This window comes from Hemiscyllium ocellatum, chromosome 19, assembly GCF_020745735.1.
Source record: "Hemiscyllium ocellatum isolate sHemOce1 chromosome 19, sHemOce1.pat.X.cur, whole genome shotgun sequence".
Lineage (NCBI taxonomy): Eukaryota > Metazoa > Chordata > Chondrichthyes > Orectolobiformes > Hemiscylliidae > Hemiscyllium > Hemiscyllium ocellatum.
In genome coordinates, this window is record NC_083419.1 from 38,809,849 (window position 1) to 38,823,295 (window position 13,447).

The 13,447-nt window shown below is 39.9% G+C and overlaps 2 protein-coding genes across 4 annotated transcripts in view; one reads left to right on the forward strand and one right to left on the reverse strand.

Moving 5' to 3' along the window:
- Positions 1 to 5,302, forward strand: part of dusp16 (dual specificity phosphatase 16) — a 100,539-nt gene extending 95,237 nt beyond the window's left edge. For both annotated transcript variants that reach the window (XM_060839833.1, XM_060839834.1), the window contains exon 7: positions 2,877 to 5,302. In XM_060839833.1, the coding sequence (XP_060695816.1) occupies positions 2,877 to 4,083 (1,207 nt within the window). In that variant the 3' untranslated portion in view covers positions 4,084 to 5,302. The remainder of the gene's footprint in view (positions 1 to 2,876) is intronic.
- Positions 5,303 to 5,595: 293 nt separating this feature from the next.
- borcs5 (BLOC-1 related complex subunit 5) overlaps positions 5,596 to 13,447 on the reverse strand; it is a 95,142-nt gene continuing 87,290 nt past the window's right edge. The window contains exon 5 of one of the 2 annotated variants that reach the window (XM_060839836.1): positions 5,596 to 7,476. In XM_060839836.1, the coding sequence (XP_060695819.1) occupies positions 7,243 to 7,476 (234 nt within the window). In that variant the 3' untranslated portion in view covers positions 5,596 to 7,242. The remainder of the gene's footprint in view (positions 7,477 to 13,447) is intronic. The other variant, XM_060839835.1, reaches the window with a different exon arrangement.

The window sequence follows — 13,447 nt, forward strand, 5'->3', positions numbered from 1 at the left end:
GTGGGGTGGGAGCGGAGAGGTTAGGAAGAAGATTGCAGGTTAGGAGGGCGGTGCTGAGTTGAGGGAACTGACAGACAAGGTGGGGGAGGGGAAATGAGGAAACTGGAGAAATCTGAGTTCATCCCTTGTGGTTGGAGGGTTCCCAGGCGGAAGATGAGGTGCTCTTCCTCCAACCGTCGTGTTGTTATGTTTTGCCGGTGGAGGAGTCCAAGGACCTGCATGTCCTCGGTGGAGTGGGAGGGAGAGTTAAAGTGCTGAGCCACGGGGTGGTTGGGTTGGTTGGTCCGGGCGTCCCTGAGGTGTTCTCTGAAGCGTTCCGCAAGTAAGCGGTCCGTCTCCCCAATGTAGAGGAGGCCACATCGGGTGCAGCGGATGCAATAGATGATGTGTGTGGAGGTACAGGTGAACTTGTGGCGAATATGGAAGGATTCCTTGGGGCCTTGGAGGGAAGTGAGGGAGGAGGTGTGGGCGCAAGTTTTACATTTCCTGCGGTTGCAGGGGAAGGTGCCGGGAGTGGAGGTTGGGTTGGTGGGGGATGTGGACCTGACGAAGGAGTCACGAAGGGAGTGGTCTTTGCAGAACGCTGATAGGGGAGGGGAGGGAAATATATCCCTGGTGGTGGGGTCCGTTTGGAGGTGGCGGAAATGACGGTGGATGATACGTTGTATATGGAGGTTGGTGGGGTGGTAGGTGAGAACCAGTGGGGTTCTGTCTTGGTGGCGGTTGGAGGAGCGGGGCTCCAGGGCGGAGGAGCGGGAAGTGGAGGAGATGCGGTGGAGGGCATCGTCGATCACGTCTGGGGGGAATCTGCGGTCCTTGAAGAAGGAGGCCATCTGGGCTGTGCGGTGTTGGAACTGGTCCTCCTGGGAGCAGATGCGGCGGAGCCGAAGGAATTGGGAATATGGGATGGAGTTTTTCAGCTAGTCAGTATGAATTTGCAGAAAGATAGGGCAATCCCCTGAATACTACGTACAGCCACATTTTTCAAAATGTTCAACAGTATTCATATGGCTGTTATTTATATGGACTTGAAGACTTTAATCAAATATCAGATAAAGCTGTCGGCATTGAGGACCAATTAAGAATTGAATTAGATTGAACAGAGTAAGGATAATAACTCCACTTAAAGTTGCAGATTTTAGAAATACCATAACTTTAAGTACATTACATTTTTCCATTAAAACCCTTTCGTTACCAGCACAAAATACACTCTGCAAGTTGAAGTACTTTACATCTTTAAATTTCTGCATCATATCATTTAATCAAAAATGTGGCTTTTTACATACAGCATCTCAAGTGCTCCAGGGTGCTACAAATCCTCTCCATTCCAATAATCTTCCTCCCTCACCTACCTGCTCATATCTCTGTTCCCATTTGAGCTTCAGATCCAATGTGATCTGACCTATAGCTGGAATTCTGGAGTTTTGAAAGTCCAGTTCCCAACAACGCAGAGCTGGAGCTGTTGTTATTTTTTTTAAATGCTCTTGTTCATCACTTCTCTGTTCTGAAACTTGCTGTGAGCATGGCTATGGGGACAAGTGGAAAGAGACAGTAAAAGCAGCTTTGACTATCTTTAGAAGATCTAAAAAGTGATGGTAAACCGGAATTGGAGGTTCAAGAATCTTACAAGCCCACATACATGAATTATTAAATTGTGATGGACAATTATAAAGAATAGGAAAACATGAGGACTGCAGATGCTGGAGATCAGAGTCGACACGTGTGGTGCTGGAAAAGCACAGCCGGTCAGGCAGCACGTGAAGAGCAGGAGGATCGATGTTTTGAGCATAAGCCCTTCATCAGGAAAGAAGAACTTACACTTAAAGTCAATCCTCCTGTTCCTCAGATGCTGACTGACCGGCTGTGCTTTTCCAGCACCACGTTCTTCGATAATTTATAAAGAGTAACCAGTAAAACAAATGAAATGCTGACCTTTTATACCTAGATAGGAGGTTAGAGTGTCCTGTTGCGCCCATGCAGCAAAAAATACTTAGGGTACTACTCTGGAATTTGTAAAATTAAAGGAGGTGTTGATTATATTTGAGAATATCAAGGCAACTGATAGAATAGAGACACTACATCCACTGCTGCAGGATCTAGAACTAGGCGACATAACCTAAATGTTAAGAGTCACACCTTTCTGGAGCAAAGTTAGGAAATACTTCTTTACCAAAAGAATTGTAGCAATTTGGAACTCTTGGAAATGGTTGCCAGTGGTCGGCTGACTGGTATTTTTAAACCTTGGGTTGTGTAACAGAAATCTATCAAAGGTATTAAAAGATATGGAGCAAAGAATGTAGCAATTAATTCATCCAATAATTGGTGAAAGTGTTGGTTAAAGTAGCCTACTCCTAAATTGCTACGAGCTAACCGCTTATATAGTCATGTCAAGGCCAGGGTCTGTAATGTAAGCAGGTTCTCTTCCTTGAAAACTGAGCAGGCTCATTGATTCCCTTCAACAGCATTACATTTGATTTAATAACATTTATGGTAATGGTCTATAAATAGGAAAAAAGATGCACAATGAGTCTCACTATCAATCAAAAGCTGAACTTTTATAAGTGGGGAAGGAACATTATTCTTTAGAGAAATAAAATGAAGAACTTTCTCTGGGGGGTTGTGGGGTGAAGGACCTGCTTAATGGGTCTATATCTCCTTATCATGCAAATCACAAATATAATTTGAAGTGGAATCTTTCATTATTTTCCACAGTGGTTATTAACAGTGAAGGAGGATTTAAGCTCTATACAGTTTGACCACAAAAGTTTTAATTTTTTTTCCTGACCTAATAAGCAAATTAAGCAGCTAAACCTTTTTTTTAAGTAGTTTTCAGAATCGACATCTCTTTTACAAATAAATTTGCTTTTGTTTTTAAGATTTGTCAAAGAGAAGAGACCAACCATCTCACCTAACTTTAACTTTCTTGGCCAACTGCTGGATTTTGAGAAGAAGTTGAAAACTCAAACTGGACAAACAGGAACCATTACCAAACTAAAATTCCTGCAGTTAGAGCGACCTGGGGAACAGAGGATGACACAGGAAAGTGGCCACTTTGATACAGTAACAGAAAACCAAGCCTTTACATCCACTACCTCAGAGACTATGGATCAGAATCTGACTGCACCTAATACACCTTTATCTGCACTTATGGAATCCACTGTTTCCAATCTGGAAGAAGAACATTTTCTGGCTCAAGGACTCAATGGACTTAACCTGTCCTTGGACAGGTTAGAGGACAACAATCGATTAAAACGCTCATTTTCTTTGGACATAAAGTCTGTTTCATATCCCAGTAGCAGTGGAGGTGCTAGTTCTACACCAATTGCTGCTCCTGCAGAAGACAGTTGTGATCCTTTAAGGGAATCAAATGCGGGTGAAACGGGCCAGTTATGTTTTTTCTCAACAGCTCAGAAAGAAGTGGAACAGCTTTCAGAACACACTACACCTGTCATGATGGAGGTAAATAAGAAACAGCCACAAACCATATGGGAACAGGAATCACCAAAAAGTGCAGCTATTTCTTCAGCGCAAACAGCAGCAAGCACAAATACAATGCCTAGAACACTCCTGTACCCCTTGCATAGAAGTGGTAGCATGGAGGATAATTACAGAACAAATTTCCTACTAGGTCTTTCTAGCAGCCAACAGCATTTGGCAACATCTGCAGCAGGAATGGGGCTTAAAGGATGGCATTCAGACATACTCTCACCTCAAACATCAACTGCATCATTGGCTAACACCTGGTACTTTGCAACAGAAACATTGGCTGGACAATCTCCTCGTTTTTTGTCAGGTTCTACGCTGTTTGGGGGTACCACAGCCTATTCAGCATTTAGCTGTAGTCAGCTATCATCAGGCTGTGATCAGGCAGGGACAGTGCGTCGGCGTGAAAAACACTGTGACCGCCGAGATTCCAGGCGCAGCTGGCATGAGGAAAGCCCGTATGAAAAACAATACAAACGCCGCAGCTGTCAAATGGAATTCGAGGAAGGCATGAATGAAAGTAGGTCCCGGGAGGACCTAGGGAAAATTGGAAGTCAGTCCAGCTTTTCTGGCAGCATGGAGATCATTGAAGTTTCTTGAAGAAATGCTAACATGCACTCTGGTAATTTGACCAAGTTATAATTCACGGACAGTTTCTTCAAAACTGCACTTCACAGCTTCAGCCAGGGACTTCAATAATTTAGAATATTGTTGTTCCAGTTCTACCAATCATGACTGTTCAATTAATTCAACATAAGTATCTAATCAAGGTAATTATGCATAATTGTCAGGCTTTTGTATGCATTTGAAAAAAATCCCAGTTAGCGTTATGTAATTGTCCAATAATGCACTTTGCCTCTGAAGACTGAGCCAAGTTCCATGGAGATTTTAAAAAAAATTCCAGACAAGCTGGCAAAATCTGGATATCTGGTGTAATCATAGCTTATTTGATGCAAACTTCTTTGCATCGTAAATAAATGGTGTAACTATCTTGATTTGAATTTATGGATAGGTAATGTGCCAGTGCTGCTTAGAGCAAATACCTCAGAATTTTAATGCTTATACTGTATGTAGGTATTCAGTAAATCAAATCTCAGGTATTACTTGATACAGATGAGATTTCCAGTTTTTTGGCTAGGTTTGAATTGCTAATGTGGACTGCTAATTAGCACTGAGAAAACATCTGTGTATACTATGGCTGTAAAAATGAGGACAGAATCAAAAACATGTAGAGGTGTAAATGAAACAAAATGTGGATGCTATGCAGAGTACATGAGTTGTAGGTTAAAGCACACTTGTATGGAAGTTCTGTGGTGAAGATATGCTGAAAACTTGTTCAGGATGGTACAACATGTCTGCATGATGGAGCTATTTTGTTCAAATGTGTAATGAATGAAGTGTTGATGGACAACTGACAAAAATGTTCTTCATAAAGGTGAAATGAGGAGCATATTTTGAAATAAAATCTGAGATGGTACCTGTTACATACAAGAGTAATTTAAACATTGTGTCAAGTTCATAGCCTGCTTTAAGTGCCTGACAGTAAATCCTACCTCATGCTCCCACAAAAAGAAACTACAGTGCACATGTAGAAAACTTCTGGAAATATTGTAAGGTAACCAACCTAAAGCCGTAACTGTTTTCCTCTCTCTCTCTTCAGATGCAATTGACTTCAGTATATCTATGTTCTGCTCATGTTTTCAGGGTGACCTGAAAGTAACTTCCTCTGATCAGAGGGAAAAGGTGATTTCTAATACCCGGCCTCCATAGTATTGTACCACCATTGGGATGTGCTGAAAAATACATAGGTCAAAAAATAAACACCTAAATTGTAGCAAATTGCTTTTCTTCTCTTCTTATGCCAATTGGCTGGCTATGTATTTCTAATATTATCTGGATTTATTTCACAATTCAGATTCCTCTTTACAAAAAATTCCACAGCAGCACAACCTCCCCAAATGTTACAGTAATTATATCCATATTGGGAATACCCAAGCATGTGGTATGTGGTGAGCAGAGTTAGCTAATCATGACAAAATTGTTCTAATTGATTTACTCGTTAAAAAAGTGTGACACGAGGAGAAAACTTGTACCAGATTGTTTGTTTTGTAAAATGAGAATATAAATACAATGCACAAAATATACTGTACATAGAAATGAAAATACTTCTACATCAACACTGATAAAATGAGCTCTCAAAACCAATAAAAACACAGAAGTAAAGTTGTAATTTACAAGTAGGAAATTGCTCACCAATTCCTTTTATGGCCAACTAGTCAAATATAATGTCTGAAGAGAAGATTATGGATCTTGCAAACTAAAATGAAACTCAATAGGTTAATTTATAAATCAACAATACTGATGCACTTTTGTAGTAACAGCATTTCTTTTCCCTTTGCTTTTCAAATTCTTACCTGTACATTATCCCTTCAGAGTTGTGTAGAAACTCGATCTTGTACCAGCAAAGTTATGTTTCCCTATTACTTGTTCATTTTCAATCTGAACTGAAGAATCTTATCTGTGAACCTACTTTCTTTTGTTGGAGGCAAGTAAATTTATGTTCTTTGTTGCGGAGCGTGGAACTAGGAACTAAAATTAAATAGTAATCATTAAACTCTTTGCCACATGCAACATAATCAATATTGTTTGCACTACTCTGCAGCTTCATACACATTCAGAGCCTGCTTATGTTACTAGCTTTACTCAAACTTCAGGCTTTAGAATTTTAAAAAAACTTTAGTATGGAGCGATGATAAATATTAGTTGCAGGTAACAAAAGGAAAATTGTGATTGAATTTACATCAATAAAAATGCCTTAAGATTAAATTAGTTTTCCTTGGCTCCATATCTTCCATTACGTTATATCCTCATTTCTATGTTCAACTATTTGACAAGGGTCCAGGAGTCACTTTTCAGCATTATTGGACCACTTTACAAACTAGTCAATGATCTACTTTAAAGAACATGAGAGTAAATCTTCCCAAACTTTCTATCTATAGAGGTCAATGATTAGACTTAGTGACAATGAAAATACTCCAGTACATTATCACCAGCTGTAAGATGATAGTCTGGTCAACCTGTTCAGGATGTTATTACACAACTCTAAAGCAATTGGGACTTGAATCCAGGTCTCCTGGCTCAGAGATAGGAAGACTACCACAATGCCACAAGAGCCCTGGCCAATTGCATGAAGGCTTGCAACCCACCATCCCTATGACTAATTATTCATTTATTCAAGTGTCAAGCACAACAGATATCTTTACATATTAAAGAGGAAAGCCACCATGTTGTCTTGAGATGCTTCAAACATGTACACAAGGCACATTTAGCCATGTAAGAATGCTACAGGACACCAACAGACAGTTTAATTAATAAGCGAAGTCTTCAAATCAAGGTATTAGTATTGTGTCCTTTTTGCATGGATTAATTCAAAATTTAGTAGTCGCTACCATGATGTGACTGCTTTGTAGTAGTGCAAATTGGTGCAGGTATTTGACCTCAAATCTCTACAAATAACTTTAGCAGTCTCTTCATTAATAAGTAACTCCTTCCACCAAAACTGGGTGAAAAAAGTTCATAATGGCATTAGCTGGTACACGTAATCAAGAGCATTTTGGAAGAGGGTCAGAAGAGCACATTACAACAAAATGCTCAATATACCTAGAAATAGATGATACTTCACTGACTTAATATCCAAACTGCAGATTGGGTGGTGACTATTTACATATCTAATGAAGGATAGAAGGTGGAGCTTATAGTCTACTGGTACTTTACATCTTTGTCAGCTCTCATGCTGAAAGGTTCAAGTCTTTCATTCTCTGGCAATAAGTTATTAAGTTTCTCCATTAGTGGAATAGTTTGATCTATGCCCATCTGTATACGCCGGAGTATTGCAGACATCTCATTAACTTTCTGTATTTGTTCAGCATACTTGGCATATCTTTTCTGTCGCTCTTGCATAACACTGTATAAGGCAACAACGGACAGATCCATCTGTAACAGAACAAGAGTATTAATAAAGTGGATGACTGTTAGAAGCTACATTTGTAGGAAAACTGTTCAATTAATAAAATATTAGAGGTTAAGGCAAACTATTGATATTTACTGTACCTATAATTGCCTTTAAACACTGATCAAGTTGTACTTCATTATTTAGGAATAAAATTCAACACACAAAACCACCAACCTGATGTAGTGCAAAGATTGTAAGGCGTAAAGCTGACGAAAATATCTAACGTAAAATTGAAGTACATGAGGCTTGACATTCAAGTTTTGTGTCACAACAAACTATCTTCAGAATTTCCTGGTCATAACATGCAGCAGAATACTTAATTAATTATATTATTGGAAATGAATGTGTGACCAGCTTTTAATTTCTTAGTAGCCAAAGTTCATAAGTCCGATATCTGACTACACCTCTAAGTGCCTTCTATAATTGAAAGTTTTTTTTTCCCCCTTTGTCGTTTTAAAGGATGTGGGCATCACAGTCAAGGTCAGCATTTGTTGCCTATCTGTATTTCAATGAATGGTTTGTTAGGCCATTTCAAAGGGCAGTTAACACTGAACCACATACAGTACAGAAGTAGCAAGGGCAGCAAATTACCTGTCCTATAGGGTGTTAGTCTTTAGTGAACCAGATGGTTTTCACAAAAAAAATGGTGGTAATGGTCAGGGTCACCAATATTGAAACTCTCTTTATATTCCAGATTTATTAATTCAATGTAAATTTCACCTGCTGCAGTGGTAAGATTTGAATCCATGTCCTAACAACATTAGTCTGGGTGTTTTTGATTTCTAGTTCAGTGACAAGTCCATAAAATGTAGGAGTAGGAGTAGAAGTAGGCCATTCAGCCCATCAAGTCTGCTCTACCATTCAATAAGATCAGAGTTGATTTGATAATCCTCATCTCCACTTTCCTATATTTTCCACATTGTTTTGATTCCCTACCTAGTTAAAAATTTGTCAATGTCAGCCTTGAATATACTTTCTAACAGTATGCTGCTGAGGCTGGGTTATTCAGAATCCCACAGACTGACTATCCTCAGGAAAAAAATCCGAGTCTTAAATAGGTGACCCTTTACCCTGAGATTATGCAGCCTGGTCCGAGATTCTACCATAAAGGAAAAATGTCTCTGCATAAAATGTGAAAAAAAAAAGAGGAACAAGAATAGGCCATTCAGCCCCTTGAGTGTGCTCTGCCATTCAATAGGATCATGGCTGATCCAAACTTTCTCAGGCCCACTTCCCTGCCTTTTCACTGTAACCCTGAATTCTACTGGTCAAGAATCTGTCTTAGCCTCAACTATTAGCGGATCCTGCCCATACAGGTCTCAGTGACAAGGAGTTCCAAAGACTCCCAACTATCTGAAAGAAGAAATTCCTCCTATCCTCAGTCTTAAATTGGCACCCCTTTATTCTGAGATTATGCCCTCAGGTCCTGGATTCTGCCACGAGGGGAAATATCCTCTCAGCAATTACCTTATCAAGCCTCTTAAGAATCCCATATGTTTCAATGGGCCATTTCAGAGGGCAGTTAACACCTCCCATTCTCCCAGTGAGTAGAGTCCCAACTTGTTTGGCCTTTGCCTATATGACTCATACTCCAACCACTTTGAAATAAGGGCAACATGCACCATCCTAATTACATGCAGCATGTATGTGCTAGCTTTGTCATTTGTGCACAAGTACCTCTCAAATCCCTTTGTGTTCCAGCATTTTGCAGTTTTTCTCCATTTCAAAACTAAATAACTTCACATTTGCCAACTGACTTATCAATATCTCTCTCAACCTGCACTTTCACCTAATTTAGCGTTGTCTGCAAATTTGGCTACAGTGCATTCATTTCCTTCCTGTAGAAATATATATTGTAAATGGTTGTGGTCCCAGAACCGACTGGTCATGGATTGCCAACCTGAAAATGACTCCACTTGCCATTGCCTGCCCATTAGCCAATTCTCTATCCATGCTACGTCTATATTCTTCACAAACAACTGCTCCCTAGCAAAATTAAGGTTAATTTCACAAGCAAGTTAATAAACCATCTTATACATGTTGCCTTAGAGGATATCTCAAAAATATCTAACTTCACAGAGTACTAGTCTCATACTCAGTAACATTCCTCAATTTTATACATATCTTCTGATATGTTAATAATACTTTTCAAATATCTAGTGTCAATCTACATCATTCACATCACCAATGCAAATATTTCTGTCACACTATGAGATGGTGAACTAATAAGAACTAGAATGTTAAGTGGTGGAGAGGTTTAGGCAGGGCACATTAGAGCTTAGGTTTTGGACAATTTAGGGTATGTAATGACGAGACAACAGGGATGTGGGCATAATCAGCTTATCAGCCAAAAGCTTCTGCATTAACGACTGTATTGGATATTGCTACATTAACCCAGATCTTCCAATTTCTAGAGAGTTGGAGACAGAAGCTATGACCCAATCTATGTGCCAATATGCCACTAGTCCCAATGCATTTAAGTTGGAGGAGTTACCCAGGAAGTTTGAACTTTGAGAGGCAATTTCCTCTATTCACTAGAACTCTCCAGATACTTTGGATGTTTTCAACTTGCTTACCCGGAAAGTTACCCAGAAAATAGCAGACAAAAAAAAAGAGACTACTTAACCTAACCTATCTCCCTACACACAAACACATTCTCCTGTTCACTCATACACGAAAACACTGAAAAACTATGTAAATGCCCAAAATCTTTCAGTGTTTGAATACGAACCAGAATATGGCATCTAGTGCTGCAAAAAGGCACATAGTGCTGACTGGGGGCAAGTAAGCTACAAGAACACACAATTTAAAGGAACATCTCTTTACAGTTCTGAGGCTGGCATTGGAAGACCCAGAAATTCATAACTTTGTCCCACTACCAAGTAGCAGGAAATGAATAACAATGCGACAGTGATTACCATGCCTCCAAAGGTTCGGACCATCACCTGGGAGATCATCTTTGACGTACTATCCTTCATATCCTTGACGCCAGCTGCTCGTGGAAAATGTCAGAACTAAAACTGAACTCAGTAGCAAATCATAAAATGTAATTTATTTATAGGACTGGAATAGAACAGGATGTAAAACACAGACAAAACTATGAACTAATACGTCTAGTGCATTGGCAGCTAATTTTTAGTTACAGTATTATGGACTACAAACATTTTCTTACCCCTCAAATAACACCTAACTTTAACCCAAACATGAGAACACTGGAGTTAGCTTGTATGTGTGCCAGCATAACAATGTCATGTTCCAGTCTCCAAGTCTGTTACAGTTTATTTCTAAACATAGGTTCTTGTTTACACAATTCTGTACTGGAATTACACAAATCATATGGGAATGTACTGAATGTTCTGGCAAACAAATGTTGATGTAAACTGTCCTCCATTAGCTCAATCACTAATAACTGAAGTGTTCATTTTCTTATATGTTATACAACAGAGGAGCAGGCAAACAAATCGTTTCACAGTTTTGAAAACAATATATCCTGCCTAGACAACTTGCTTTGTCAAATGTCCCACTTTTTTTGTCTCTAAGCAATGAGAGACTGAGTGCTTTGAACTTGCTGCCAGGTGGTAGCATTTTAGAGATTTTTCAACTCTGAGGTTCAACAATTTGGTCATAACCTCTGCTTTTAATTTTTCAGACATAGCTGCTTGGTGGCGATTCTGCTACTTTTTTTTTGTTTCTTCAATTATTCCATGACCATCTCACGTCACCTTAATTTAATCTCTCCTGCCATCCGCTCAATCACAGACCTTCATTCTTGTTCCTTCTCTACCCACTCTGTATTTACTTAACTTCTTAATTATTCTCTTGTACTGCCAGTTCTGGTTCACTGACCTGAAAAATTTCTTTTAAAAACTGTCGGACTTGCTGAGTACTGCCAGATACTTCTGCTTTTATACCAGATCGGAGCAATTAAGTTGCGTACCATAAATATATTTAAGGAAAAATTAGATAAGTATATGCATAAGAAAATAAAAGAACATGTTGATTAGGTGAGATGAAGTAAGGCTGGAGGAATCTGGCTTGGAGGATATATACCGGCATAGACCTTTTACGCCAAAAGGCCTGTTTTTGTGCAATCCCTTCAGACACCAATGTAGTCTTCATCATGGCTTACCAATTTTACTTTGAAACAGAGGAAAAGAAATTCCCAAAGATAACAATCAGCAAAACACAACATGACAAAACTGAGTACATGTTAGGCACTGACAAAATGCAATGCTAGTACACAATATGCGTGATAAATCAGGGCACGACTACTGCTACACACATTCTATTTATTGGATTGTTATTTACAGTTGGGAAACAGGTGCAAAGGGACAATATACAGAATCATTAAATTTAGTTACCAATTTCTAATGCATCAATAGCTTTGCATCAAGTAATGTGTTGACGTTTTTATTACTATTACCAAAGCAATCTACTTTTTAATCTGGAAATTGTGTCCTGAAGTCAACATCAAGGTGAATCCAGTCATAGCAGCAATGGGTGAAGAGTAGAACGAAACTGGGAGTGAACCGCAGCAGCGGAACTTCCTGAGAATACCAGAGAAGCCCAGATTGAGCTCCTAAAACAGATGGAAAGATCCAGGACAGGCCAGGGGCATTTGGCAGTCATTGACTTTCGAATTTGGCAGCTGGCACAATCCTTAAAGGAAATGAGCATGGGAAACTGCAAACCAAATACTTTGCCAAAATAGACCTAACAAGGGTCAATTTCTTCCCATTTCTACATGAACAAAAAGTTACCATGTACTGTTTATATTTCCCCTTCCCCATACAGCACCCTTAGTTGGATTTCAGTCAGCTAGAAGATTTAGCTCTTTTAATAAGACCATAAGACATAGGAGTGGAAATAAGGCCATTCGGCCCATCGAGTCCACTCTGCTATTTAATCATGGCTGATAGGTGTTTCAACTCCACTTACCCACATTCGCCCTTAATTCCTTGTGACATCAAGAATTTATCAATCTCTGCCTTGAAGACATTTAGCGTCCCGGCCTCCACTGCACTCCACGGCAATGAATTCCACAGGCCCACCACTCTCCAGCTGAAGAAATGTCTCCGCATTTCTGTTCTGAATTGACCCCCTCTAATTTTAAGGCTGTGCCCACGTGTCCTAGTCTCCCCGCCTAACGGAAACAATTTCTTAGCGTCCACCCTTTCCAAGCCATGTATTATCTTGTAAGTTTCTATTAGATCTCCCCTTAACCTTCTAAACTCCAATGAGTACAATCCCAGGATCCTCAGCCGTTCCTCGTATGTTAGACCAACCATTCCAGGGATTATCCGTGAGAATCTCCACTGGACATGCTCCAGTGCCAGTATGTCCCTCCTGAGATGTGGGGTCCAAAACTGGACACAGTACTCCAAATGGGGCCTAACCCGAGCTTTATAAAGTCTCAGTAGCACATCGCTGCTTTTATATTCCAACCCTCTTGAGATAAATGACAACATTGCATTCGCTTTCTTAATCACGGATTCAACCTGCATGTTTACCTTTAGAGAATCCTCGACTAGCACTCCCAGATCCCTTTGTACTTTGACTTTATGAATTTTCTCACTGTTTAGAAAGTAGTCCATGCTTGTATTCTTTTTTCCAAAGTGCAAGACCTCACATTTGCTCACATTGAACTTCATCAGCCATTTCCTGGACCACTCTCCCAAACTGTCTAGATCCTTCTGCAGCCTCCCCACTTCCTCAGTACTACCTGCCTGTCACCTATCTTCGTATCATCGGCAAACTTCACTAGAATGCCCCCAGTCCCTTCATCCAGATCATTAATGTATAACGTGAACAGCTGCAGCCCCAACACTGAACCCTGCGGGACACCGCTGGTCACCGGCTGCCATTCTGATAAAGAACCTTTTATCCCAACTCTCTGCCTTCTGTCAGACAGCCAATCCTCAATCCATGCCAGTAGCTCACCTCAAACACCAT